Raw genomic sequence first — 25,894 nt, 5'->3', positions numbered from 1 at the left:
ATAGGCTCGCTAAAGTGGCCGAGCGGTTAGAGTAATATCCTATTGCTATGAGGGTCCCGATATAGAATTCGGACGGGTCGAAAACCTCAAAAACTTTTTGGGTGATGGCCGTCCGGATATGCCACGCTTTATTTCCGGTTTCTCCCTCTCGGACCTAGCCGAATTCACAAAGAACTCGATAAAAAAAACCCATTTTTAGCAGTTAGAGCCATCGAAGCGGAGTCAAAAATTAAAATCAAAAATTGAAATAACAAATAATAATTTAAAGATAAAGTTTATTATTAATTTACTTAATTAAATTATATTTTTTTTCTAATTAATTAATTCAAACATTACAATATTTGATGAAGACAATAAAACAAAGGCTATCTTTTGGCTATATTTTGCTATCGACGTTGATTAAGCGAATTGGCAACAACGTGGGTATGTCGTCCGCTAACAAGTCATGTGTGTACGATGTCCGAGATTGTATTGTAGGACCTCAGTGTGTGAGAGTGAGAAGGAACGGAAAGATGTCGCAGAACGAAAATTTAGCGAGTAGCGGTGGAAGCGGCGGAGCGATGATGGGTACTCAGGAGAAGTCGGGTTGCAGCTATTCGGACGACGAAACACCAGACGGAGTTTGGGGAAAGTTATTTCCCTGCAACTCGAAATTTATGTCTTTAGGTAAGTAAGTTACCTTCGATTTCAGGTGTAATTGACAACACGTGTAGTAACACGTGGTTTGGTTCATTGTTTATTTCCCGCAATTTCTGTATTTCTGTAGTTAATGTTTTGCATTGCAAATACAATTACGAACAGTGTCGTTTTAATCAATTAACAGTCGATTTATTTAATAAATAACCATTTAAAGTATTTGGGCCCAAACTGACAATTAAAAGTAGAAGTACAGTTGTCCCTTGATAGTCCGACGTTTTGTAATCCGACGTAATGCTCAGTAGTCCGACGCACCTCCCGTCAAAGTCACCGTAGTCACCGTCACGTGTCTGCTTGCACAGAAGCATGTCGCTATACCGTGTTTCCCCGAAAATAAGACATCCGCAGAAAATAAGACCTAGCACAGATTTTGCTGAATTGCGAAATATAAGACCTCCCCCTGAAAGTAAGACCTAGCGAAGTTCTTTTTTTGTCGTAACGGTCATCGACAGATGGTTGAAAGTGGCCGTTGGCTTTTTGAAAGTACAGCCACTGATTGGTCAGCAGACAATTACGCCACACGGCATGATTTGCATAAGACTATGGCTTGGGAATCACAGATTTGCATAACGTTACGGCTGGTGATGGCTAATTGTTCGGCCGGGAATCACGCCATATGACATTTGCATAGTGCTACGGTTCAGTAAGCACTAATTGCTCATCGAGTCCGATGTTGACGCTATAAAAAGGCGACAGTTCGACACATCGGATATACGTCACTCTCGTCTAAGTTCGACTTGGAAATTTTTTTTTTGTTCAATAATAAATGTGAATTCTTCTTCCTGGAAAAAATAAGACATTCCCTGAAAATAAGACCTAGCGCATTTTTCAGAGCAAAAATTAATATAAGATACTGTCTTATTTTCGGGGAAACACGGTACATACTGTATGTACTGTACATTTATTGGCTTCCATATTTCTTTTAATAAACATTTTATTTAACCGAAATGGGTGTTTCATTTCCATATTAACTTAGGCAGCATTTTACTCATAAAACGTAGGAATATTGTAGGTTACTGCTAGCGAAACAATGCCAAATATGTTATCACTTTCGGTAATCTGACACCCCTTTGGTCCCATACCTGTCGGATTATCAAGGGACAACTGTATTTTTAGATCGACGTGGGACCATCATGGCCGCACCGTGGGAACCCACGTTCTAACTTAACTTATTCTAATAAATTACTAATAATTTGGTAATTTATTAGAATTTCATTTCGTTCCGATTAGTTTTGTTTAAACAGCCGATAGATAAAATGTGTTTTGAATACTTTTAATTCAATTGAAAGTATTCAATTTCTTGCAGGATAATAATCCTTGAAAAAGTTTAAGTCATATTTGTTGAAAACTCCATTAAAATTATTCAAATTGAAGTATTTTATTTAATTAGCTTTTTTTAATAACAATTAACTAGATGCTGTTTGTGTTGAGGGGAGCAAAGTAGACTAGATGAGTGCATTACAAAGTTTAGAAGCCATTGAAATGTAATGAAATATTGAAATTAATGATTACATTCAATGAAAAAAAAACATCTGATTAATGAATAATTCAATATTAATCAATTATTTTATTTCTCATAATAAAAATGAGTGCTTTTTTATCAAATTATTACTTATACTACATGACTGTAAATTGTTCTAGATTTGTTTGTTTTGGTTAAGTTATGTCAATGCAACATTTGGGTGATCTGCCTAGGGGAAATGTCTTCCGGGTAGTCTTTTTAAGGGTAACTGGCTTCTATTTGGGCGTTACGGATGTGGAGAAAATCTGGAAAACTCCACATGGCTGGCCCGTCCTGGCAAGGTGCAAACTCTCGACCGAATTCCCAGCAATGGAACCGTTTGGCCATTTGTGGATTGTTCTAGAAGAAAGATCATAGTTTGGATGTTGAGTTTAACATCAAAGTTATCTTCTAGATGTGTCGGAAACATTCTAGAACGTTTGTCAGGTGGGTACGCGTAGCCTGGTGCAAACTACTTGGTATTGCGGCAAACTGGTCGGAGTTGACTACGAAAGAAATTTGCTTGATTATCATAGGTTGGACACTATCAATTGTGTGATTACGGACTTGGCATTGCACTTTGTTTTCTTACTTAGATGGTTCCTTTGATGACTCTGATTGATCGTGTTGGATATTTCGAATGACAATAGGGAGTCTTTTGACAGAGGTCGAGGATCTCTGTCAAAAGAATTGCAGTGACAGTCCAAACCATCAATTATACACACATTTATTAATTAGTTGAGTAGAAGTTAGTAGCTATTCATTACAGATGCGTTTGTTAATTGATTAACGAAAAAGTAACCTTCAAACCATAATTAATTGTACATTTATTAGTTATTCAAGAAAAGAGCAAACTCTTGAACATAGGCATTATTTATGGAAAAAAACATATGATTTTACTTTTAATAAAAGCAGTAGTAATGACTAATAGTATTAAATGAAACCTTGCACGAGCCAAGTCAAGGGTACAGTACATCAAAGCCAATTTCTCTTTTCTGGTCAATATAATTACAAACGTTCAAANTTTTTTTTTATCAATTCTGGCTGGCTTTTTCTGTTTGATGATATTACGCAATTTGTTTACTCGAATGCAGTACACTTTTGAATCAATTGTTAAATTGTCTGGTAAAAGCTCCAAAAAAAATTTTCATAATATCCCACCAAATAGAGCATTTCTCTTTAAGAACTTGTGGAATTCATATATCGAGCTTTGAAACAAAACCAATTTGTTTCAAGTACTCATAAACAGTTCAATTTGACAAATTTTATCTCTTAGTGATTTCACGTGTTGTTATTTCGCAGTTTGCTTCAATCGGTACTTTTATTTTATTTTCATTGGCTTCAATTGGCCATCCATAACGTGGTGCATCTTCGATACTGAAATTGCGAGAACGAAATTTTGTAAACCAGTTTTGGCACTGTCGTTCTGTCAACACATCTCTACCATACATGTCACACGATTTTTTTCTCGCTTGAACGGCATTTTTATTTTTTTGGTAATAAAAAAGCAAAATATGCCGAAGATGCTGCTTTCGATCTTTCATATTTGATGGGACACAAAAATAAACAATTGCACGAAATCAAACAAAATTTTTTACAAATAAGCCGTAAAATGCTAGCTGTCAAAATATATAATGATAATACGGTTTATAACGAAAATGGCGGAAAAAATACCACTAATCCGTCTAGTGGTAAAAAAAACAAACTTACTTTCCGAACAACCCAATACATGACTGTAGATTGTTCTAGATTTGTTTGTTTGGTTAAGTTTGGTCAACACAACAGTTGGGTGATCTGCCTAGGGGAAATGCCTTCCGGGTAGTCTTTTTAAGGGTAACTGGCCTCTCTTCGGGCGTTACGGATGTGGAGAAAACCCAGAAAACTCCACATGGCCGGCCCTTCCTGGCGAGGTGCAAACCCTCAACCAAATTCCCAGTGTTTAGCGATGGAACCGTTTGGCCATTTGTGGATTGTTCTAGAAGAAAGATCATAGTTTGAATGTTGAGTTTAACATCAAAGTTATCTTCTAGATGTGTCGGAAACATTCTAGAACGTTTGTCAGGTGGATACGTGTAGCCTGGTGCAAACTACTTGGTATTGCGGCAAACTGGTCGGAGTTGACTTCGAAAGAAATTTGCTTGATTATCATAGGTTGGACACTATTAATTAATTGTGTGATTATGGACTTGGCATTGCACTTTGTTTTCTTACTTAGATGGTTCCTTTGATGACTCTAATTGATCGTGTTGGATATTTTGAATGACAATAGGGAGTCTTTTAAAAAATCAATTTTTCAAAAATATTTCCTCAAAATTGATGAAAAAACTTTATGGGTTAATTGTACCTAAATAACCCCCGTTTTTGTGCCTGGACCGCATTTAATCAGAGACAAAGCTTTTTATTCGTATTCTTTATTTTCTATGCATTTCGGGTGCAATATTTTCTTTAATTTGCACCCCTCTTCACGATTTTTACATCTCTATAAATTTGGTAAGTTTAATTATTACAATGCACAATAAACGAAAAAAGTATAAAAATTATTCATAAAGAAAAAGATATTTATCTAAGAAAATTCAAAGAGCACTTCGAAATCATTAGTAAAAACAAAACCATAAACCTAAATGATGGAATGGAGGTAGACGACGTGTGGGAGGAAATGGGAGGAGCTAAAGGGAAAGGGAAAAGAGGGGGAAACGGTCTAAAAATGCCTTAGGGGACATAACATCAACACTGGGCAGATGTCGACCTAAAACTTAAAACAGGTTAGTTAACCATTATATAACTATTGTAGTAATTTACCGATGTAATAATTAAACTTACCAAATTTATAGAGATGTAAAAATCGTGAAGAGGGGTGCAAATTAAAGAAAATATTGCACCCGAAATGCATAGAAAATAAAGAATACGAATAAAAAGCTTTGTCTCTGATTAAATGCGGTCCAGGCACAAAAACGGGGGTTATTTAGGTACAATTAACCCATAAAGTTTTTTCATCAATTTTGAGGAAATATTTTTGAAAAATTGATTTTTTAAAAGAAATATAAAGTAAACCGCACCATGGATACATACATATCTATTAGTTATAATAGGGAGTCTTTTGACACAGGTTTTCGACCTCTGTCAAAAGAATTGCAGTGACAGTCTGAACCATCAATTATACACACATTTAATAATTTGTTGAGGAGAAGTTAGTAGCTATTCATTATAGATGCGTTTGTTAATTGATTAACGAAAAAGCAACCTTCAAACCATAATTAATTGCACATTTATTAGTTATTCAAGAAAAGAGCAAACTCTTGAACATAGGCATTATTTATGGAAAAAAACATATGATTTTACTTTTAATAAAAGCAGTAGTAATGACTAATAGTATTAAATGAAACCTTGCACGAGCCAAGTCAAGGGTACAGTACATCAAAGCCAATTTCTCTTTTCTGGTCAATATAATTACAAACGTTCAAAAACGTATGTTTTTAATTGTTAGTCGATCGTACCACATCGTAAATTGGTTCAGTGTATGTGATTGGTATATAGGTGTGGTGAGTAGTGAGTTTTTGTATAATTACAAAGCTTGAAAGCCAAATTTCCCTTCTTAGTGCAATTGAGATCATCCATGATGTGCAAGATACGGTAGAAAATCTTCCAAATTCTCAGAAAAAAAGTGGAATTAAGGAAAAACTGAAGTTTGTTATTTTTTAAATTTGGGACTAAACATGATGAAAGAAATTGCCAAGGCATTAATTGAAAACAANCTTAGTGCAATTGAGATCATCCATGATGCGCAAGATACGGTAGAAAATCTTCCAAATTCTCAGAAAAAAAGTGGAATTAAGGAAAAACTGAAGTTTGTTATTTTTTAAATTTGGGACTAAACATGATGAAAGAAATTGCCAAGGCATTAATTGAAAACAATAGTGCTCGAGTACCAGGCATTTATGGCATTCGAAACATCGTGGCTTTCAAAAATGCTCCAGTCACATTGCATGAAGTAGAAAGATTTTTTTGCTATAAATCTGTTTTTCATAGGTACTGCCACTCTGAAAAAAATCTAAAATTATATTTACTTTTTATATAGCAATTAGGCATTGCGGAGTCTGTCATGAAATTGAGAGAACAAAAATTAAGTGAAGGTATGATAAATTCGATAGGAAGATGAAGACACTCATCAACTTAATTAATTTTTAAGTTGAATTTTAATCCTTCCTCGTCATGTTCCATGTTTTGTATGAGAATAAAATATGATCCTTATATATTAATATAAGAATTTCTTTGCTTAAATATGTTCAAAATACTGTATTTCTGTAAAAATTATACATATAAATTCTACAAAATTTATATGCATATTTTATAGATTTTAATGGTGTAAAGTTTTGGGACCTAGTTATCACTTTTAATTCTTTTGACATGGTTAAAATATTATATTTTTGTATTATTTTGTTGTATAATATAATTTTTAATGTAATAATGTTATTAATTTCAGTTTTGACTAAAGACAAATATACTTTTGGAAGAGACTCTGAATGTGACTATTGCTTTAATTCGCCCCAACTTAAAAGCCACTCATCTTTCACTTCTTTAAGCAAGTTTCATTTTTCATTAATAAGAGTAAGTTAATTAAAAAGAATTACTTAATTATGCATAACTTAAAATATCTTTTAAATATATTATTTATTTATTTTTAGTTATTTTTATATAATAAAATAAAATTCAGTTATTAATATGTTAATCCTGCGGTGCCTAACCTTTAGTCCATCTGGAGCAAATTAAAAAATTTAAAAATTTTCGGCAAGCCACACATAGGATGATGATCTTATTTTTGAAAAAAAAAAGTGGCAACAATACGTAAAAGAAAACACAATAATATTACACTATTACTGTTTATTACTACTACAAATTACAATAGAGCATCGATTATCCGACTCAATTGGGGACTGGGGTTGGTCGGATAACCAAAAAATATGAAAAAATACATTATTAGTATAGTATATTAGTATATCCCATGTAATTAGTATATGAGTATAGCGCTATTAACCTACTTCGCGTTGAATTTACATCGATGTTAAGCCCAACAAAAATTTTTTAAAATAATAATTGTTGCTATTGTATCGTTAAAAAATTAGAAAATTAAGCCTCGTTTAAATACTGGCTCCCTTTCATGGTCGAGCCAATGTTGCCAGCTAAAACATGCAAAAATAATATTAAAGTGGCCAAGACATAGCCAAATATTGTAGCGCCACATCACTAGCGGACATTTGAATTTGCCGACTAGAACGCGGTCGGTTAACCGATGTGACGGTTGATCGGGGGTCGGATAATCGATGCTCTACTGTAATACAATACAGAATAAAAAAAAATACTTATTAATAATCAATGTGAAGACTGACATCACATGTTTTCGGCTGGTTTATTGTACTGTGGTACGTAAGGTGTTACAGCAACTGTCATATAATCATTCATATGTTTATTTGTTATTCTGAATCTGAACTTTGATTTTAAAAATTTCATTGTCAAAAAGCCGCTTATACAAAGGTAAGTTGATCCAAAGCAGGAGTTTATTCAAAAAGAGTTCTTTGTTTCCTCTGAAGTTCAAGACTGAGTATATTCATTTTAGTTGTTATATCAGTAAGAAAGGATAAATCTGACAAACAGTCTTGATCATTAAGTTCTTCATAAGTTTTGTTTCTGGATTCTACAAACAGTTATATCTCTGGAAGAAGCTCTACAAATCATTGTAGGACTTTTTCCTTACTAAGCCATCTAACTTCAGAATCTAAGATTACAGTTCCATACTCATCTAGTTCTTCAGTCAGTATTTTGAATAATCTGCTTTGAAGTGGTCTGGTTCGATTAGAATTTACAGTTTTTAGAACAAGTTTCATGACATGTTCATAATGCAACACTTTTCTACATAATGCCTGTTGATGATTGATGCAGTGATAATGAAAAAAATTTGGAAACTCTGCATCATTCTTACATAATGTGATGAAGCCAACACTAGAACGAATCATGGCAGATGCTCCGTCGGTTGTTATGGACACAAGTTTTTGAAGAGGCATCTTAATTTCTTTAATGTAGTTTTTAATAACCTTGGAATATGTCCTTTCCATGTGTATTTTCTTGTAGTGCCAAAACAGATTATATCTTCTTTTACCGAGGGATCATTAAAGACCATTCTTACAAAAATATTTATTTCAGCGATATTGTAGATGTCTGTTGATTCATCACATTGTACACTTAATGCATTGTTCTAAATTTTTTCTTTTTCTTTAGAAGTGTTGAACACTAGATCGTGTTCTTTTTTTCTTTGTAATTTGATATTTTCAGACATTGCTTTTATTCTACAAGTGACTGAATTCCTTGATAATTGAACATCTTCAATAGATTAAATAATTTCCGTCTTATTTTTAAATTCTTGAAACAATGTTTCTGATGTAGCAAGCGTTGCTTCTTTAATTATGTTGCTGTCGTCAAAGGATTTTTCATGCATTGCAAGTATATGTGCAATCTTAAATGAAGGAATTGTAGCAGCTCTTCATTTAGTCATGGACTTAGTAAATATAGATTGTTGGGCAACTAATGTTGTTTTTAATTCTTTCACTTTAGATTTTCTTAACTGCTGTTAATAGGATATTCAGTATCATATTTTTTATGAACCATTGCAAAATGTCATTCTATGTTGCACTTTTTCCAATAGCAACTATTGAACTGCAAATCAAACAAATACATTTGTTCTTAAAATAAATAAGAAATATTTCTCTTCTCAGTCTTCTAGAAAAATTGTAAGTGAATGTCTGTGTTTTATTTTTCTCTGACTCATACTCAGACATAATTAGGGTAACTATAAGATGAATACAGTAGACCCCTGTATAACACGGGTTCATATAACATGGATTCATATAACACGGTGAAAAAATTGCGATTGTGTTGTAACTAATTGTGTTGTGATGTACTAATTGTATTGTATAACACGCTAAAAGAGATTCGTATAACATGGTAAAAGAATGAGACAGATTGTCGTGTTTCAACAGGATTGGTCGAATCTGGACCAATAGTGCACGAGCAGCTGAAGTACTTGCTGCTGTCAGCGCCACGTGTATATACGGAGAGTTTAGGCAGGAAAGTTGCGTTTACTATCATTTGTACAGTATATAAATTAGGTACTGTAAGTTTAATACTGTAATTTTATAATTTTTACGTTATCTAAAATTTTGTCTTTAGTCATCAGAATAGTTTATCAGGAAATGCGTTCGTCGTTCAATGAGCCGCTCCGCAATGAAAACCAGCTTAAGCAATGGCGTCTTTGAACGGTGTGCACTCGGTACGTATTTCTACAATTTTTTGTTTATAGCATAGTTTATATGGATTATTCCTAAAAAATTATACGTGATTTTGGAAATTTTTGAGTCAAATTAGTCTAGAATCGATTAATTTTATGGAAGAAATCCTTTCAAACAGCCGTAGCCCCCAAACTGCACAAGTGCCGGGCTGTGATTGGCTCATGTATTTAAGTGACTCATACAACATGGAATTCATATAACACAGACCACATCTACTGTGCTATAGGGGGGTCTGCTGTATAATTGTTAGTATATTAACCCCTAAAATAAATCAAACAAATATTTCTATACGTGGTTAAAACCATTTGTCAGTTCATACACAAATTCAAAGTTCACTCCGTGTATATATGGAAACTCATTAAATAGTGCAAAAATAAAAACATACAACCACTATAAAAAATATACATACATTGCTCTCGCGGCCAATGATAACTCACTGCATTAAGGGAAAGGAGAGAGGTGGGAAGTGTCATCAGTAGATGTGCATATCAAGTGGTCATTGTTCAAGACTAGCCAATTGTTAGACGTCTCACTTGGGCTGAAAAAGACATATGATCTAAACCAGTGTTTCTGAACGGGGCAATATCGCCCCCCTGTGGGCAATTTTCCATGTTGAGGGGGCGATTAGTAACAATTTATATTTTGGGAGGCAAAAAACAACTTTCTGGGCGATATAGTAAAACATTATATTAAGAATAATTAGATATTTTATTCGTTATATCGCACAATAATTAAACAAATAACATTATACTAGTCACTACTCTATTCAATGCAGTACAAATTTGGCATTAGCCTTGGCCCTCGGCATCGGAATTTTGAAGTAAAGGGAGCGATACTACATAACGGTTTTATTGAAGGGGCGACCATTCATTAGAGGTTGAGAAACACTGATGTAAACAGTCATTAATAAAAATTAATTTATATACAGTGGGTGATCGGTTAACGAACATAATCCATTCCAAGACTTTGTTCGCTATCCGAATTGTTCGTTAACCGATTATCGATTTACNCGTGCTGGCGAGGAGGGATGTCTGAATGCTCCGGTAAAGTGGCGTGAGAGTACGGACAACGGTGAAATCTGTAGACAATGTGCGACCTAAGTCCTGACGGGCCTCCTTATGTTCGCTGCTTTATTTCGCTGCATACCCATATATTTTTAACGTATTAACCTACATTATGTAGAAGTAGAAAATCTTTCATAACGAGGGTACTTAAATATCTTTAATATATTCTTAAAAGGTTTGTGTAATAAATCAGAAATTATAAACATTCTTCCTTAAGTGGTTAACTTATGTCTGTCAACATAATTCTAACTAATGGACAAGTATTGATCTGATTACGCCTGTAATGGACAAGACGGCTACTAACTAGGATGGAATTGCAAATTAATTCGATACGTAAATGGAAGACGTTGCTTCTGTAATAATGCAGCATGCAAGGGAAATTTTTTATGTCTGAAGCAAGACACGTGCGACGTCCAATCGTTTAAATTATGAGACAGTAAGATTTATCTGTCCCCTCAGAAAACTAAATGTATTTATTAATATACAGAAAATTTCTGTCCAGAACGGAAACTTAAAATTTCAATTTTAATACTTTCGAAAAGTTTTTTTCAAGTTTTATATTCTATAAAAAAAGTACATAAATTACTACTAATTTAGATAACAGCGAATGTATATTTTCAAGTTTTTTTAAATTATGATGTTCCAAAATAATATTTTCCTAAACAAAATATGAATTCTGCTGGGCACAGAGATGCGAAGGTCAGGGTTAAATTAACATAACGCGAACAAACACCTTACGAAAAATTCCTGAGGTCTTTGTCACGATTCGAATCGAGGATCCTCACAACGTCAGGGTCTTCGTTGTCTTGGTCATCGATAAATTTAAACATAACGATTTAATATAACGAATAAATTTGACAAATGAGCGATGGCGTATATGTTATCGGCCAAACCCGATTTCAGGCTAAACTAGTATATCCTGACACGCGTAGGATAAACCCATTTGCCCTGAAATCGGGTTTAGCCGTTAACATATATATAGGGTTATATATATATATATATTTATGTATAATTTTTAAAATTATTTTATTTTTAATAAAAGTGATAAATCTGAATATGTGAGCCAGAGAATGGTATGCAAGCAACACGTTGCTCGCAAGCTACAGGTTGGGCACTGCTGTGTCAATCTGTTATTTTATATTAAAAAAGAAAAGTATTTAATTAGGCCTAGAGATGATCTTCATTTATATACTGTACATTCTCTTGGTAATCCATCCTCTCAATTATTTAGCATACTTCCCTAGTGTGATCACTTATGTGCTTCAGTTTCCATAAAAATGTTAGTCGTGTGGAGTAAACAGGAAAACACGTGTACATCCGACCTCCCTGCACCCTTACATGGAAGGAATGGCTGGATTAATATGAGTTTAGTGTATTTAAAATAGCAAAAAAGATTGCCTTCTAAGCATCTTCAATATTTACAGAAGGGCATTTTTAGTGTAATAATTATAGGAAATGTTATTTTGCAAGCTGTTCCTTTATTTGGTTGGTAAAAACGTTAAAATTTACATATCATTATCTAAATTCTATGAACAATAAATAGGGGAAGATAGAGCAAGATGGGGTAGTTAGGAAAGTTTTATTTTCTTATAATTAACTCTAAGCCTGAGAAACTTTGTCTGTTATTAAATGCTCAAGGTTATGTATTTTAACTACAATTAACAAAAAAACTTAAATTATTAACTTTTTAACATTAATAAAACTATTAAATAGCCACTTCACTAATAGACTGTTTTGTTCCTGAGATGTGAAAAAGCAAAGGATGAAGAAATCGGAAGAATCTTTGTTTTTTTTCAATTAATTTCTTGTAAAATTTTTAAATGAACTTTTTTGTTCTTTTACAATACTTACGAAAGCATGTCAAATACTCCCTGTCTTACCCCACCTAAGAGGCAAGATGGAGATCTTGCCCCTTAGGTAGGGTAAGACAGGGTTTTTTTGCGGCGATAAGGAGTGGTTCAAATTAAATTCATTTTTAATTGTTAAGATTAAACACCCAAACCAGCAATGAAACAATATTTATAGCCTTTTATAGAAATTTTTATAGTATAGCAATCTAATTTACTTGAAGACATAGGGCATGCTTGGAAATTCTAACTGATAACACCACGGTAGTGATGATTGATGTCATCAGTCATGGTCGGTTATTCTGGGCAGTTAGCGCATTTTTAAACATGCTGATTATTTTGTGGTGTTTAACATGGCAGAAAGTCGAGAGGAGGTGATATTAATTCTGTCATTACTGTTGAATATTGATTCAGAATCATATGATGATGAAGATTGGACAAGTTCGTCAAAAGATGAAAATGAACTTGTAGAATTTTTTGAAAAGTATTGGAGAAAAATTTATCTATAGTTAGTTTACTGTAAAATCAATAATTTCATAGTATTTGCTAGTCATTTTCCATGCTGTCTTGCCCATCTGAAATTTGGGACAGCATGGCTTTCTGATCTTGGCTGCTTTTTGTCGTGGAAACAAAATGTTGTTTTAATTTCTCTAAATTTTTTAAATCACAGCCACATTTGTCACACAATACAATAATTCCACTATCTTGTAATTCAGTAGAACCACTACAACTGCTTTGTTACTGTGGTTACTTCGGTAAGTACCGCAGAACAATTGGTGATGTCATAACCGTGATTTTTAAATGAGGTTGGTTATTCAGGTTGTATTTTCTAAATGCTCTGGTAATTGCCAGCAGTTATCGGTAACACCAGTTAGAATTTCCAAATGCACCCATAAAGTGCAAATATGGTGAACCTCACTGTCTTTACCATCTTTAACAATATCTTCTAACCTGATTACTGATTAATAAACACACTTGACAAACTTTTATTTCTAGTAACATTTCAATTCAGGAACAAATGTTTTTGCCCTCACCTGAGGTCTGCTTCAGGTTAAATTCAATAAGATAAAAAACATATCTTTAACAATCCAGCAAATAAAATTTACTAAAATAAAAACATTTTCTATCATTTTTAACTGATCTTCCTCAGTTACCATAAAATAGAATGTGAAAATAGAACATAAATTTAAATATAAATGAAAACAAGAATTCTGAAATAAATAAATAAATAACTGAAAATGTAGTTGCAGACAATAAAATAAATAACAAATAAATGTTTCTTAATAAAAATTAAAATGTCTCTTAATAAAATTAATCCTTATAAAAAGATCGCCATGCGGTAGCCAATGTGTCTACATCCCTACGGTTGATGCAGCCAATTCTTCTGTATGCTTTAAAACTACGTTTTCAGTTATTTATTTATTTTGGAATTCTCGTTTTCATTTATATTTAAATTTACATTCTATTTTTACATTCTATTTTATGGTAACTGAGTAAGATGGGTTAAATTAAAATGGGATTCCAAACTTAGAACATCTTTCTGTGAGGATCCGAATTCGGATGTGTTTATATCATCTCATCATAATATCACATCGTAGTCCTACTTTCATTTCACGGTGTCATAAGATCACAGTACAGCTATACTTTTGTTCAATAACTGTCAACTTTTACCCTGGGAGCTAAACATCTGCTAAGTTCTCAGGCGTAATAACGACGCTTTCTCATCACCTTCCGACCTAGTATAGCGATTTTAACAATTCAACATTAGAGAAGAACAACAAAGTGAGTCAGTCGTCACCAGTTCCTCGTTCGGACCACTCAAGTTATCTCTGTGCCTCACCTTTGGATATTTCCACGCCTAATAACTGTGTCTTCTGTTTTCTGAGTCCGGAACTGTCTTCTTTTGGAATTTCATACAAGGTAACTATCGACACGCGAACTTCTGTAAACTATCTCTCTCAAAACGGGAAGAAACGTAATATCTTAATATCGTAATATCTTAATACTATTATATACTAAAGCGAGCAATGTATCTAACAGCAGCCCTAATGTATATCCTATCGTTAACCATTAAACAGTTGTTACGTTAAAAAGCGTCTGAGTAAGTCACTTCCGGTGCGTTGTCTCTCCTTCTATCTCGACTCTGATCGCTCCGTTACGCGACTGCTCGCGTGAGCTTAAATAACGCGGCTCCCGTGTCCGCCGAGATGCGGTGGTGTCATTCTGACAGGGCACCAAAGAGGTGCCGACCCTTCGGTCACAGTGGTGTCAGAGCGGGATCCGATTTACTTATAAAATAAATAACTACGGGGAAAGATGGAAACCCCGGGAGAAGGACCATCGCGCAGAGCAGAAGGACAAGCACGTGGAGAGACAACCGGAAGTTCCGTGGGGGGCGGATTAGGGGCCCTCGTTCCTTTGATACCCTCCTTTGCAGGAGAAACTGAGGGACTTAAGGTTACAGATTATTTAGCAGCCATAGAGGAGATAGCTAAACTGACTAATTGGACTAAAGGTCAATGCTTAAGCGTGGCGAAACTGAAATTAACGGGGATAGCCCGAGATTATGCATGGAAGGATGAAAAAATGAAAGCAGCGGACACATACGATGAATTTAAGAAACTTATGATAAAGCGATTCGAGAGGATTCCATACTCATTAAGATTGCAGAAATTTCATGCCTGTGTGCAAGCACAGGATGAAGACGTTCAAACATATGCCGTGCGCTTGCAAACTTTAGCCTCAGAAACTGTTATAGAACATAAAAGTGAGGACCCTGGAGAGGCAGCAATCATAAAACGATGTCAACAAAAAGAAGCAGATGAGCGATTTAGGGTACAATTTGTTAGCGGGCTAAATGATCGCTTAAAAAGACCGGTAATTTCGAGGGAACCGGACACCTTTGATAAGGTAGTACGCGTTGCTATCAGCGAAGAAACTATAGAGCAATTAACAGAAAGATCCCGAGGGATAGTCCGAACTATAAATAATCCAGGAGATAATAAGAAAGAGGCTAATATTAAAAATCCAAATCATTTAGAGAAAACCTTAGCAGAAATCCAAGAACAAATAAAAGAATTAGGAATTCCGGAACAGAGAAGACGAGATCCTCGACATAAATTCTCGCCATTGTGGCGTCCTCGAAATTATCTAGATTCACAAACACAATATCAACCCCAAAGAAGACTGGGCGACGTCTCCTGAGACTCCCGAGGGCTACAAGATACATACTCCGATAGAAGTGGGGACAAAACAATCAGGCAGTTACAAGAGCAATTAGACGAACTAAAGCGGCAAAGAAGTCACACAGAATTCTCCAGGCAGCGAGGAAACGGCTATAGGAACGCATTCGAGGACCCGAGAAACATAATAGGCGGCGTGAGAAATCAACATTATAATTCTCGATACAGAGCAAGACGAGATGCGACAAGACACAATTCAGGCGACTCAAGAAGTAACTGGAGAACTCGGATTACTCAATCTCGATCTCAGAGACAGCCATACGAGAGGAGAGGCAACCGAAACCGACGAAATTTTAGAGGCGAGTTTAGGCAACAGAGAAAAAATACACAGGGGATTAAAATATCTAGATTCAGAGACGCAACACCTCAGCGTAATGTCAAGACGCCCGATGCAGAACCTGCATTACATTGCTTCATTAATGATAAATCGACTCAAGTAGCTATAGACACCGGCTCCACAGTCACACTATTATCCAGATCATTGGCGCACAAATTAGGCAACTGCAAGATGAGGATCAACAGGAACGAAATACCATTCCGAAGCATAACAGGACACGGAATCAACACCTACGGAAAAAACCACTTCCAATTCAAAGTCGGACCTTTGCAATTTTCTTATCCATGCTACATAGTAGACGATGAAATTACGCAACCATTTGAGGGACTGATAGGAAGAGACTTAATCAAAGAACAGGGATTAGAAATAAACCTCTCTACAGAAATAATAAAGCTCCCAGATGGAAGAGTGTTAGGCTTCCAAGACATGGCCACTCCCAAGAAGATAACAAAACGGAATAACCTGAAAAGGATCAATAAAGAAATTACTATCCGAGGAATCCGGACAGAGGAAAGCATCTCAGAGCAACCTGACATAAAAGCGATCGGAGGGAAACCCATATTAAGAAAACACCGAGAATTCATTGCAAAATACCAGCTAACCCCGAGAAACAAATTGAATATAGAAAAGAACATTGAGAAATTAGCCAGGCCTAAAGACAAGAACTTAGAAGTTATAGCCACAGACGAAAAGGGAAGTAAACTAACAGAGGAACAGATTTCAGAAAGGACGGATACACGGGGAGGGGAAGAATGAACAAACCCAAAGTCCACTCAACATAGAGAATCAGCGAGAACAACAAACGGAGTTTGACCGACGAACAATTCAATTGACAGCTCTCCATACAGCCATCAATGTTATTGTAGTTATCCTCTCCCTGATATTCATCATTTTTTGTTTCCCATTTTTCCCAATATTTGGATGTTCCAACGAGTCAACGTCTCCACAGAATCCGAGAATCTTAGATGCAAAAGCCTCTACAAAACTATATTCGCCGCGAAGCCGCATACCGATAAGAATATCTTCCTCTACCTACACGAACAAAATCCAACTAAAAACAACCCCGACAACAACTGTAAAGTTAGTCAGAACAATTATATACAAATGCGACAATTAATTAGACACCCTAACTGCCACAAGAAAGCACAGGGTTCATGAACTGATCAGAGAAAAAATGGTTAGAAGGAACATGCTGAGCAAGCAGCTAAAGAACGTCAAACACATTTCTTTGGAACATTTTCAAATGCTAAGATTTAAAAATAAATTGGAACAAGGTTATATGAGCATGCTATGGAACATCAGCAACATCTTGCTCTTCGCATATGTAATGCCAGGCGTATGAGAGTGCGTTGCTGTCTTTAGAGTTGATGCATCTCCCTGCTTGGCTAGCCTTATATATTTCAAGGGCCTCAAGGGTCCTGATGTGATCTGTGAAGAACGCTCTTTTTATCAGTCTGGTGTTGGACAGGTCCGCATGAACTTCTGGGTCGGTGGTGTAGGTGGATAGGGCGGTGGTGTACCAGGCATGGTCTATGTTGTATTTGTGTTCGTGGACTCTGTTGAATGGAACATTTAGTGGAACCTATGTACTGTACATCATGTCTTGCCCAAACCTGTCATCCCTCACTGGGATACTGTATACTCCAAGAGCCCTGAGATCGTCAGACTTGTCTTTCACATTTCATAATAATGCATATATAGTGGGTGACCTTCTGTAAATTAATTTGGTGCCTGCTTTGGCTGCAATTTCTCTATGTAAGGCATGAAATTGTTGGTTGTACTCAATTGTGGTGCGTCTGGTGGTGGGGTCCTAATTTCAATCTTTATTGTGAGCCCTTTGGGAATTGAGGGTGCTATGTGTATCACGTGGTCTAGAATAGGTGCATGCTAACCCACATATTAGTTCTAATTTATTTTAAAATCTTAACATTTGAAAACGTTTCAAAGAAATACGTTCTAAGTTTGAAATCCCATTTTAATTTAATCTGAAGCAGACCTTGGATGAGGCTGAAAATGTTTGTTCCCGAATTGAAACATTACCAGAAATAAAGATTCATCAAGTGCTTTTACCATCTTTGTCAGCACATGAGCAGTGCGTTCATTGGTGACATATTACACAACATATCCTACTTTTTGTTGAATTGGAATACAAATATCAGCAGTAAAAGCATTCAGTATCTTTATTGTTTGAACTTTGAAGAGCTCTTTTTCAGGTGCTTTAACTGATATACTTGTGTGTGCCAGTCCTTGCCATATATTTAGATATAGTTATTAGTTGTAGATATTTTTAGAACTTTTCCTGTGTTTTTGGTTGCTGTTTGCTATATATAATATTGCTTAGGCTGTATACACATTAGGCGTTTTGCAATGCATTAAATGTGCATTAGCAGCGTACACACCGCACGTTGACTCAGCGTTCGACAACTGTTTAGTGGAGAGTGCACATTGGCTCAGTTTGGAAATGGATGTGAAAGTAATTACTTGTGTGTGCCTCCTCCATCGTCGCTATAAAAGACAATGGCAGAGGCAAAGAGAATTTTGGGTGTACCCAATATTACGAGATAGACTGACGCATGGAATGTTTGTGATGTTGTATCCAAAACTAAGACAATATGAACCCAAGTTTATAAATTCTTTTAGAATATCTATAAAATCATTTGACGATGGCTGGTCTCTTTTAGATTTCATCAATAAATAGATCAGTATCGAAATGATCGTTCTCCATTTTGGCCAACGTACGTCCACTCTACCTGAAAGTGTGCGATCAAATGTACAAGAACATGGCAGCACATATATCTCAAAGCATGCGACTGACGTTCGCAAAACGTGCGTTCTAACAAAAATCTATCAACGTGCACTTGGCCAGAAGTGTGCGTTTGAGTATGTATACCTATGCAGAACTCTTGGTTCTTTAAAATGCGCGTTTAAAAATGCCTAATGTGTACACAGCCTTAGAGGGGCAATAAACTCAGCAGGAGGGGAAAGTGTATATAACAGATGAATGTAAGAAAATGAGATCTTTTTGGTAGATGGACAATTGAGGAAGTTACTTCCAATGATGGGAAGATCTCCAGGTTTTAGTGATTCTGAAGGATCATCCAACATTGGACAGCTTTTGTATTACTACTAAGTTACAGCACTTAAGTACAATGCAGACTATATGCCTCACTACGTGACATGCTAAATCTTCCCTATATTTACATTATGGTAGGATAAATATAAAAACAAAGATAATATTTTAATTTGTTACAAAATAAACCATATGCAGGGCCAATCAATTTTATGTATAGTGGTGTACTTTTTACTTTTTGTGAATTTAACATTAATATTTTATTTTCACAGGAAAAGACAAGTACAGGAATATTTACATTGCTAGAAGATCATAGCAGTAACGGAACTTATATAAATGGAGTTAAAGTTGGTAAGCATCCTAAGTTTAAAATTATTTTCCTTTATGACCCCCCCCTACTTTTACAACTGGTATACATTTTCAAGCATGACTACGTGAAATATTTAATTGCTATATTATTATTTGTTGATAACTTCAGTGTGATATTACAAAACTGTATATTCAAAATGGTAACATTGATTTAAATATAGCACCAAGTCAGAGAGAAATACGATGGCTCGTTTGACAAGAATTTCTGGGAACCAATAAAAGTGACGATCGATGTTTGGATAAAAGGGATAAAGGTGCTAACTTGTTATCCTGACAATTCAAGGTGTAAATTCTGATTGGATTAGAAATTTTCATAGATGAGTTACCTAGAAACAGCTGGGTATGTTGATACCCAACATACCTAGTGAGCAGCCGGATGACCGAGCAGTCAAGGCAGCAGCCTACCGCTCTGGGGGACCTGGGTTTGAATCCGAACGGGTCGAAAAATCCCCAGGAATTTTTCAGGGGTGGTCCATTCGGATATATCAGACCCCTTCCCTCACCACCCGGCAGCCCCATTGTGGGCCTGGCCGAACCCATAATGGGCTTGCAAAAAGAGGCCCTCTTTGCGCCCACAGGGCAAAAAGATTCTAAAAAAAAAAAAACATACCTAGTGACCTTATTGTCATCCTGGTTGAAACTGTGATAGTCATGCAAGGAAGATTCTTAGTCTTACATGTCAGAAAGAGTTTAAAATAAAGTAAAGTGGGGTCTATTGTAATTAATTGTTTCATATATATATATTTATATGTATAATAAAACCATTTTATTATTTTAGGAAAAACTAACAAACAACTTTTAACTAACAATGATGAAATCTCCCTTATTGTGAAGAAGAATAGAGGTAATAATATTTTAAATGATAAATTATTATTTTAGACTTAAACATTTAATTAATGTATGTAAGATAATGATCTCTTTGTTAGTCTTCTTGGTACTATTTTAAATGGAAACTATAAAGTGGCCAGGTGTTTTACCTCAGAGAAAACAGGGTAAAAGAGAAAGTAGTAAGGAACAAAAGAGTTAGTTGTCAGTGAGACTGAGTAAAGATGTGTGTTCTATTCCTAACATCTTACATGTATTTAAAAACAAAAGTATAGATTAAAAATTCTTGAGCGTGGCATATTATNTGTTTTACCTCAGAGAAAACAGGGTAAAAGAGAAAGTAGTAAAGAACAAAAGAGTTAGTTGTCATTGAGACTGAGTAAAGATGTGTGTTCTATTCCTAACATCTTACATGTATTTAAAAACAAAAGTATAGATTAAAAATTCTTGAGCGTGGCATATTATGTAATGCAAATGTTTTATATTATACTCCTGTTTTTCTCCTAACAAGAAATAACAAAATTTGAACTTCAGGTGAAAGTATTAATGATCATTGCATGCAACTTCCAGAAATCCTCTTGTATGATTGTGTACCACAGGGACATAGTATACAATGACACTTCACGCCAACGAAGTTATTATATGATTATAATACTTACGTGTTGTGGCGTTACAGGAGTGGAGTCTTGGAGAATGAACTCGTCCAACTTTAGAAAATGAACTCATCTGCTGCACTTTCAGTAGTATATAACTACCGTCTTCAGGCGGTCTATCGAATATAACAGCTTAAGATTTTCGAACACTTATCTGACGGTTTCACAAATTTCGGATATTCAAAATTTTTGAACAATATTTCCGTCGAATTAACTGATTTTTCGTTTTTGAATGTTATTTAAAAATCGTTTTTTGCATCGTAGCGCGTGGAACGAAAACAGTTTTTCTTAAGCATGTTTTAGGAAGAATAAGGCCATAAAAGAGCCCAGAACATGCATAAAGTATAAGATATGTCAAAAAGACATCCGAGTAGCAAAGACTTTAGCATCGTGGATTTAGTTGTTTAAAGGCTGTTATCCAAAGTTCTGGTAATTCGAGAGTTGGGGAGTTGCACGGTTCAGTGGCTGAAATATAGAGACTCTGACAAATAAATAGCTCTTTATGTTCATTGCAGCCTTTTAGTAATTTTGTTTTGTTCCAGAGCAGCTGGTAATTTATCATATTGTTCCAGAGTTATTTATCATTTATAATGCCATGTTAAATGCTGGTTATTCACTCTGTAAATTTACATTTCTTCAAAACCGTGTTAAGAATAAATTATTTCCACAAACTTTTCTTTGTATTAAGGAAAATCTAAGAATAGCACATCCCCCAATACCCTATTTAGGTCCCATTTCCTTAAAAATTGCGCATATGTTTAAAACTAACGGTTTTGTTCTACCAATAACACCACCACCAAGTCTAAGAAGACTTCTATGTAATGATAGGGACAGATATCAGTCGAACGAAAAATCAGGAATCTACCAAGTCCTGCTAAAACACACATTGACAGGTGAAGAAACCAGTTATGTGGGGGCCACAACTAGAAGGTTATGTTCATGTATTCTTGAACATCAAGATGATATCAAAAACGGCAGGCCAGTTACAGAGTTAGCAAAGAAAGTGCTTGACCACAATTACCAGCCGCTCTGGAACAAAACAAAATTACTAAAAGGCTGCAATGAACATAAAGAGCTATTTATTTGTGAGAGTCTCTATATTTCAGCCACTGAACCGTGCAACTCCCCAATTCTCGAATTACCAGAATTTTGGATAACAGCCTTTAAACAACTAAATCCACGATGCTAAAGTCTTTGCTACTCGGATGTCTTTTTGACATATCTTATACTTTATGCATGTTCTGGGCTCTTTTACGGCCTTATTCTTCCTAAAACATGCTTAAGAAAAACTGTTTTCGTTCCATGCGCTACGATGCAAAAAACAATTTTTAAATAACATTCGAAAACGAAAAATCAGTTAATTCGACAGAAATATTGTTCGAAAATTTTGAATATCCGAAATTTGTGAAACCGTCAGATAAGTGTTCGAAAATCTTAAGCTGTTGTATTCGATAGACTGCCTGAAGACGGTAGTTATATGCTACTGAAAGTGCTAGTGGACGAGTTCATTTTCTAAAGTTGGATGAGTTCATTCTCCAAGACTCCACTCCTGTAATGCCACAACACATAAGTGTTATAATCATATAATAACCACAGGGACATATATTTAACACTAGAAACTACTGCCACTTCCTTGAACCTCATCTTCATCCAGTAACTTGTTACAAAAAACCACAGTTACTGTAATTAAATCTAGTTGTCCTGCATGACAATGCACATAGTCATTCTTTGTCGTAAGTAAAACAAGGATTTGTATGCACTAAAACATTGAAATATAGGTGCAAATATGCAGATAAATATCCTGAAATGTGCATTTAAACTGGCAGATTAATGCACTTAATTTTTCTTGAAAGCATTTTTTTTTTTAGTTAAGAAAGAAATGTACAAAAGCAAGCATTAATTGCATTCTTAATAAAATTTTTCCTTCTGGCTTATGGAATTTTCATTGCTAGTATGCTATTAATAGTTGTTTTGTCTGTTTCCTAAGAAAAATACACTTTTAAATTTAACTTATTCAGAGTTTTGGTTATAGTTATCATTTTTTTCCAGGTAAATAAGCATATGTAAACTATTATTTCTTGTTATCAGTCTCAAAATATGGCTAACACTCAATTGTTATTAATCATACTCACTTTTAATCATTATTAGCTCTCAGTAGAATAGTTTAAATTGAATTTATTACTTCAGTTATAATTATAATTTTTAATTTTTATTGTGTTTGTTCGTTTGTTTATATATGGCAATGTAAAACATGAGCAATCTGCCAAGGAAGGGATAATGTCTCTTGGAAGGTCTTTCTAGGGGAAACTGGCCCCTATTTAGTCACTACAAACACCCACGTGGGTATCCCATTGGCAAGGCACAAACCCACAACTGACTACCAGTGTTCGGAGGTCTTATCCACTCAGTCACTGGTGGACTTAATTGTTTTAACTTCTTTTAATATCGGAGTCGATAAAATTAGAATTTCCACTAATTTAATCATATTTATTGGGTAATAACTGGTCAATATCATTAAATGGGGTCATTTAATGATAATGACCAGTTATTACCCTCAGACAGGTGAATCCGAAAGTGATTATAACAAATGGATTCTACTTTATTAAGAAAATTAAAGTTCTTTAATTTCCTTTTTTTTATAAAGTAAAATTCCTCTAAATTGTTTTATAGCTTTTGTTTATATGGATGAAAAAGCAGAAGAAAATAGTCAGTATCCAGTGCAAATTACGAACAAGTATACAGTCAGCACAATGTTGGGAAGGTAAATTTAATTATTTGTATTAAGATATGTTTTTAAATAATCTTAATTTTTGTTTACATAACTTTTGCTTTATTTAATTTAATGGATATTTTCAGTAATATGTAACATTGTTAGACGAGGTGCTTGATGTGCACCTCGTGCTTGATGTGCAAAAGTGAGACGAGGTGCTTGATGTGCGCAAGTGAGAGGGTCGAGTAAATGTTTAACGTTGTTTATCTTTGTGTAGAGTGATATTGTGTTTGTATGCATCTGTACATATGTATGTATAAGTCAGTCATTTTCCAAAACCTTAGGAAATTTGCCAAAAGATGTTATGAGAACACACGCACACACAGACACATCATCACTCTACATGAAGATATACACCATTTAACCTTTACTTGACCCTCTCGCTAGTGCACTTACATGTCAAGTGCCTCATCTCTAAAACTTTGTTAATTGTAAATTAATTCTATATTTGTTATATAAAATGAAATTTATATTTTAAACTGTTTTTTTAGAGGTACTTGCGGGGAAGTTCGATTAATATTCGAAAAAGGAACTTGTTATCGATACGCATTAAAAATTATTTCTAAGAAAACATTTTCAAGTTCGAATAATGAGGCTATTTTGGTAGGTTAAACACAATCGTATTCTGTTTACTATTTTTTTTTCTTAATTTGTCTTTCATTTTGTGTTTTATGTGAAATATGAGATTTTATATTCAGGAAAGATTCATTGATTCTTACAAAAATAAACTGGAGCTTTATTTTAAAGCAAATGATTGTATGAAAGTAGAACTCACAGAAAACAGTGATAGGCTGACCCCACTTATCACTAGAGTTTTTTGTGTCCTAGGCAGATTTCAATCTTATCACCCTCTGCTTTTACTACTAGAAACTTTGTGCATTGAATAACCTGCATGCCTACACGTGACAGCTCTGGACACTATGTATATGTCTAATTAAAATAATAATATTTTCCTTTAACTGATGCCGGTTGTGACATCCCTAAAGTTTTGCAACCTAGGTAACTGCCTGGTGTGCCTTTAGCTTGGGCCAACCCTAGCTACGAGTCAGTGGTACAAGTACATCTGGTTTATAACATTGCCACTTTTCACACTAATTCTTTCGGGTTCTTGATTACCCAGTAGTATACAATATGTAAAAATGAATATTGAAATTCAAAATGGTTTTCAGTTGTTTTTAATTAACTGAATGAAAATAATTTAATACGTGAATGTGTATTTATATAATANCACTATGTATATGTCTAATTAAAATAATAATATTTCCCTTTAACTGATGCCGGTTGTGACATCCCTAAAGTTTTGCAACCTAGGTAACTGCCTGGTGTGCCGTTAGCTTGGGCCAACCCTAGCTACGAGTCAGTGGTACAAGTACATCTGGTTTATAACATTGCCACTCTTCACACTAATTCTTTCGGGTTCTTGATTACCCAGTAGTATACAATATGTAAAAATGAATATTGAAATTCAAAATGGTTTTCAGTTGTTTTTAATTAACTCAATGAAAATAATTTAGTACATGAATGTGTATTTATATAATATTTTTCATGGAATATGTTTAATTAATGATGATATTTAATATATTTGGAAATTAAAATACTATTTAATGAATAAAAATTGACTTCAAACATAGCTAACTAAATTCTCCAAGATACGAGTATCTCTCATATAACACGGCTGTAACGTTCCGAAAAAGTGCCTTGCTATACGAAACAAAGGACTAGTACAAAACATAGGGTTAAGTTCCAGAAGTTAGGAAAAGTATACTATTCTTTTTCGTTACTAAGAGAAATATGTTTATTAAAGCCTTTGATAACTGACTTCCAATCAATTATTAACAATCAATCGCAAGTAAAAGTACCATATTACACATTAATATTAATTTTAGTTAAACGATGGTGTTTTCTTTTTACAAAGTATCATTGTCTCGGCTTTCTTGTCGATCTCGATCAGCAGTGTCGGCAACGTTGTCATATTTTTTATTTCTATAAAAAATTTTTATGGACAATGAAATAAAAATATGTTATTAATCATATTGATGGAAAATTTGTTCTAGCGGATTGCGTTTGTTCGGTTGAGTACCGAGCAAGTTTTTACAAGAATTTGTATTTGAATACCGAATTGTTCAAGTACCAAGATACTGCCATATTTCGTTCCTCATTTTACAAATGATTGCTTACGTACA

The 25,894-nt window shown here is 34.6% G+C and overlaps 1 protein-coding gene across 3 annotated transcripts in view; it reads left to right on the top strand.

Moving 5' to 3' along the window:
* Nucleotides 1-432: 432 nt before the first annotated feature.
* The window catches only part of LOC111617872 (serine/threonine-protein kinase Chk2-like), a 38,274-nt gene continuing 12,812 nt past the window's right edge, over nucleotides 433-25,894 (top strand). For 2 of the 3 annotated variants that reach the window (XM_023359200.1, XM_023359201.1), the window contains exons 1-6: nucleotides 433-666; nucleotides 6,678-6,802; nucleotides 19,367-19,445; nucleotides 20,242-20,307; nucleotides 23,612-23,702; nucleotides 24,203-24,314. In XM_023359200.1, coding sequence (XP_023214968.1) covers nucleotides 513-666; nucleotides 6,678-6,802; nucleotides 19,367-19,445; nucleotides 20,242-20,307; nucleotides 23,612-23,702; nucleotides 24,203-24,314 — 627 coding nt within the window. In that variant the 5' untranslated portion in view covers nucleotides 433-512. Of the gene's footprint in view, nucleotides 667-6,672; nucleotides 6,803-9,415; nucleotides 9,516-19,366; nucleotides 19,446-20,241; nucleotides 20,308-23,611; nucleotides 23,703-24,202; nucleotides 24,315-25,894 lie in introns of those variants that run through there. The other variant, XM_023359202.1, reaches the window with a different exon arrangement.

Source organism: Centruroides sculpturatus, unplaced genomic scaffold (genome assembly GCF_000671375.1).
Source record: "Centruroides sculpturatus isolate CEXI.00-Female unplaced genomic scaffold, Cexi_2.0 scaffold173, whole genome shotgun sequence".
NCBI classification, from domain to species: Eukaryota; Metazoa; Arthropoda; class Arachnida; order Scorpiones; family Buthidae; genus Centruroides; species Centruroides sculpturatus.
Note: the sequence above shows the minus strand (reverse complement) of the source record. Positions and strands in the feature narration are given on the sequence as shown.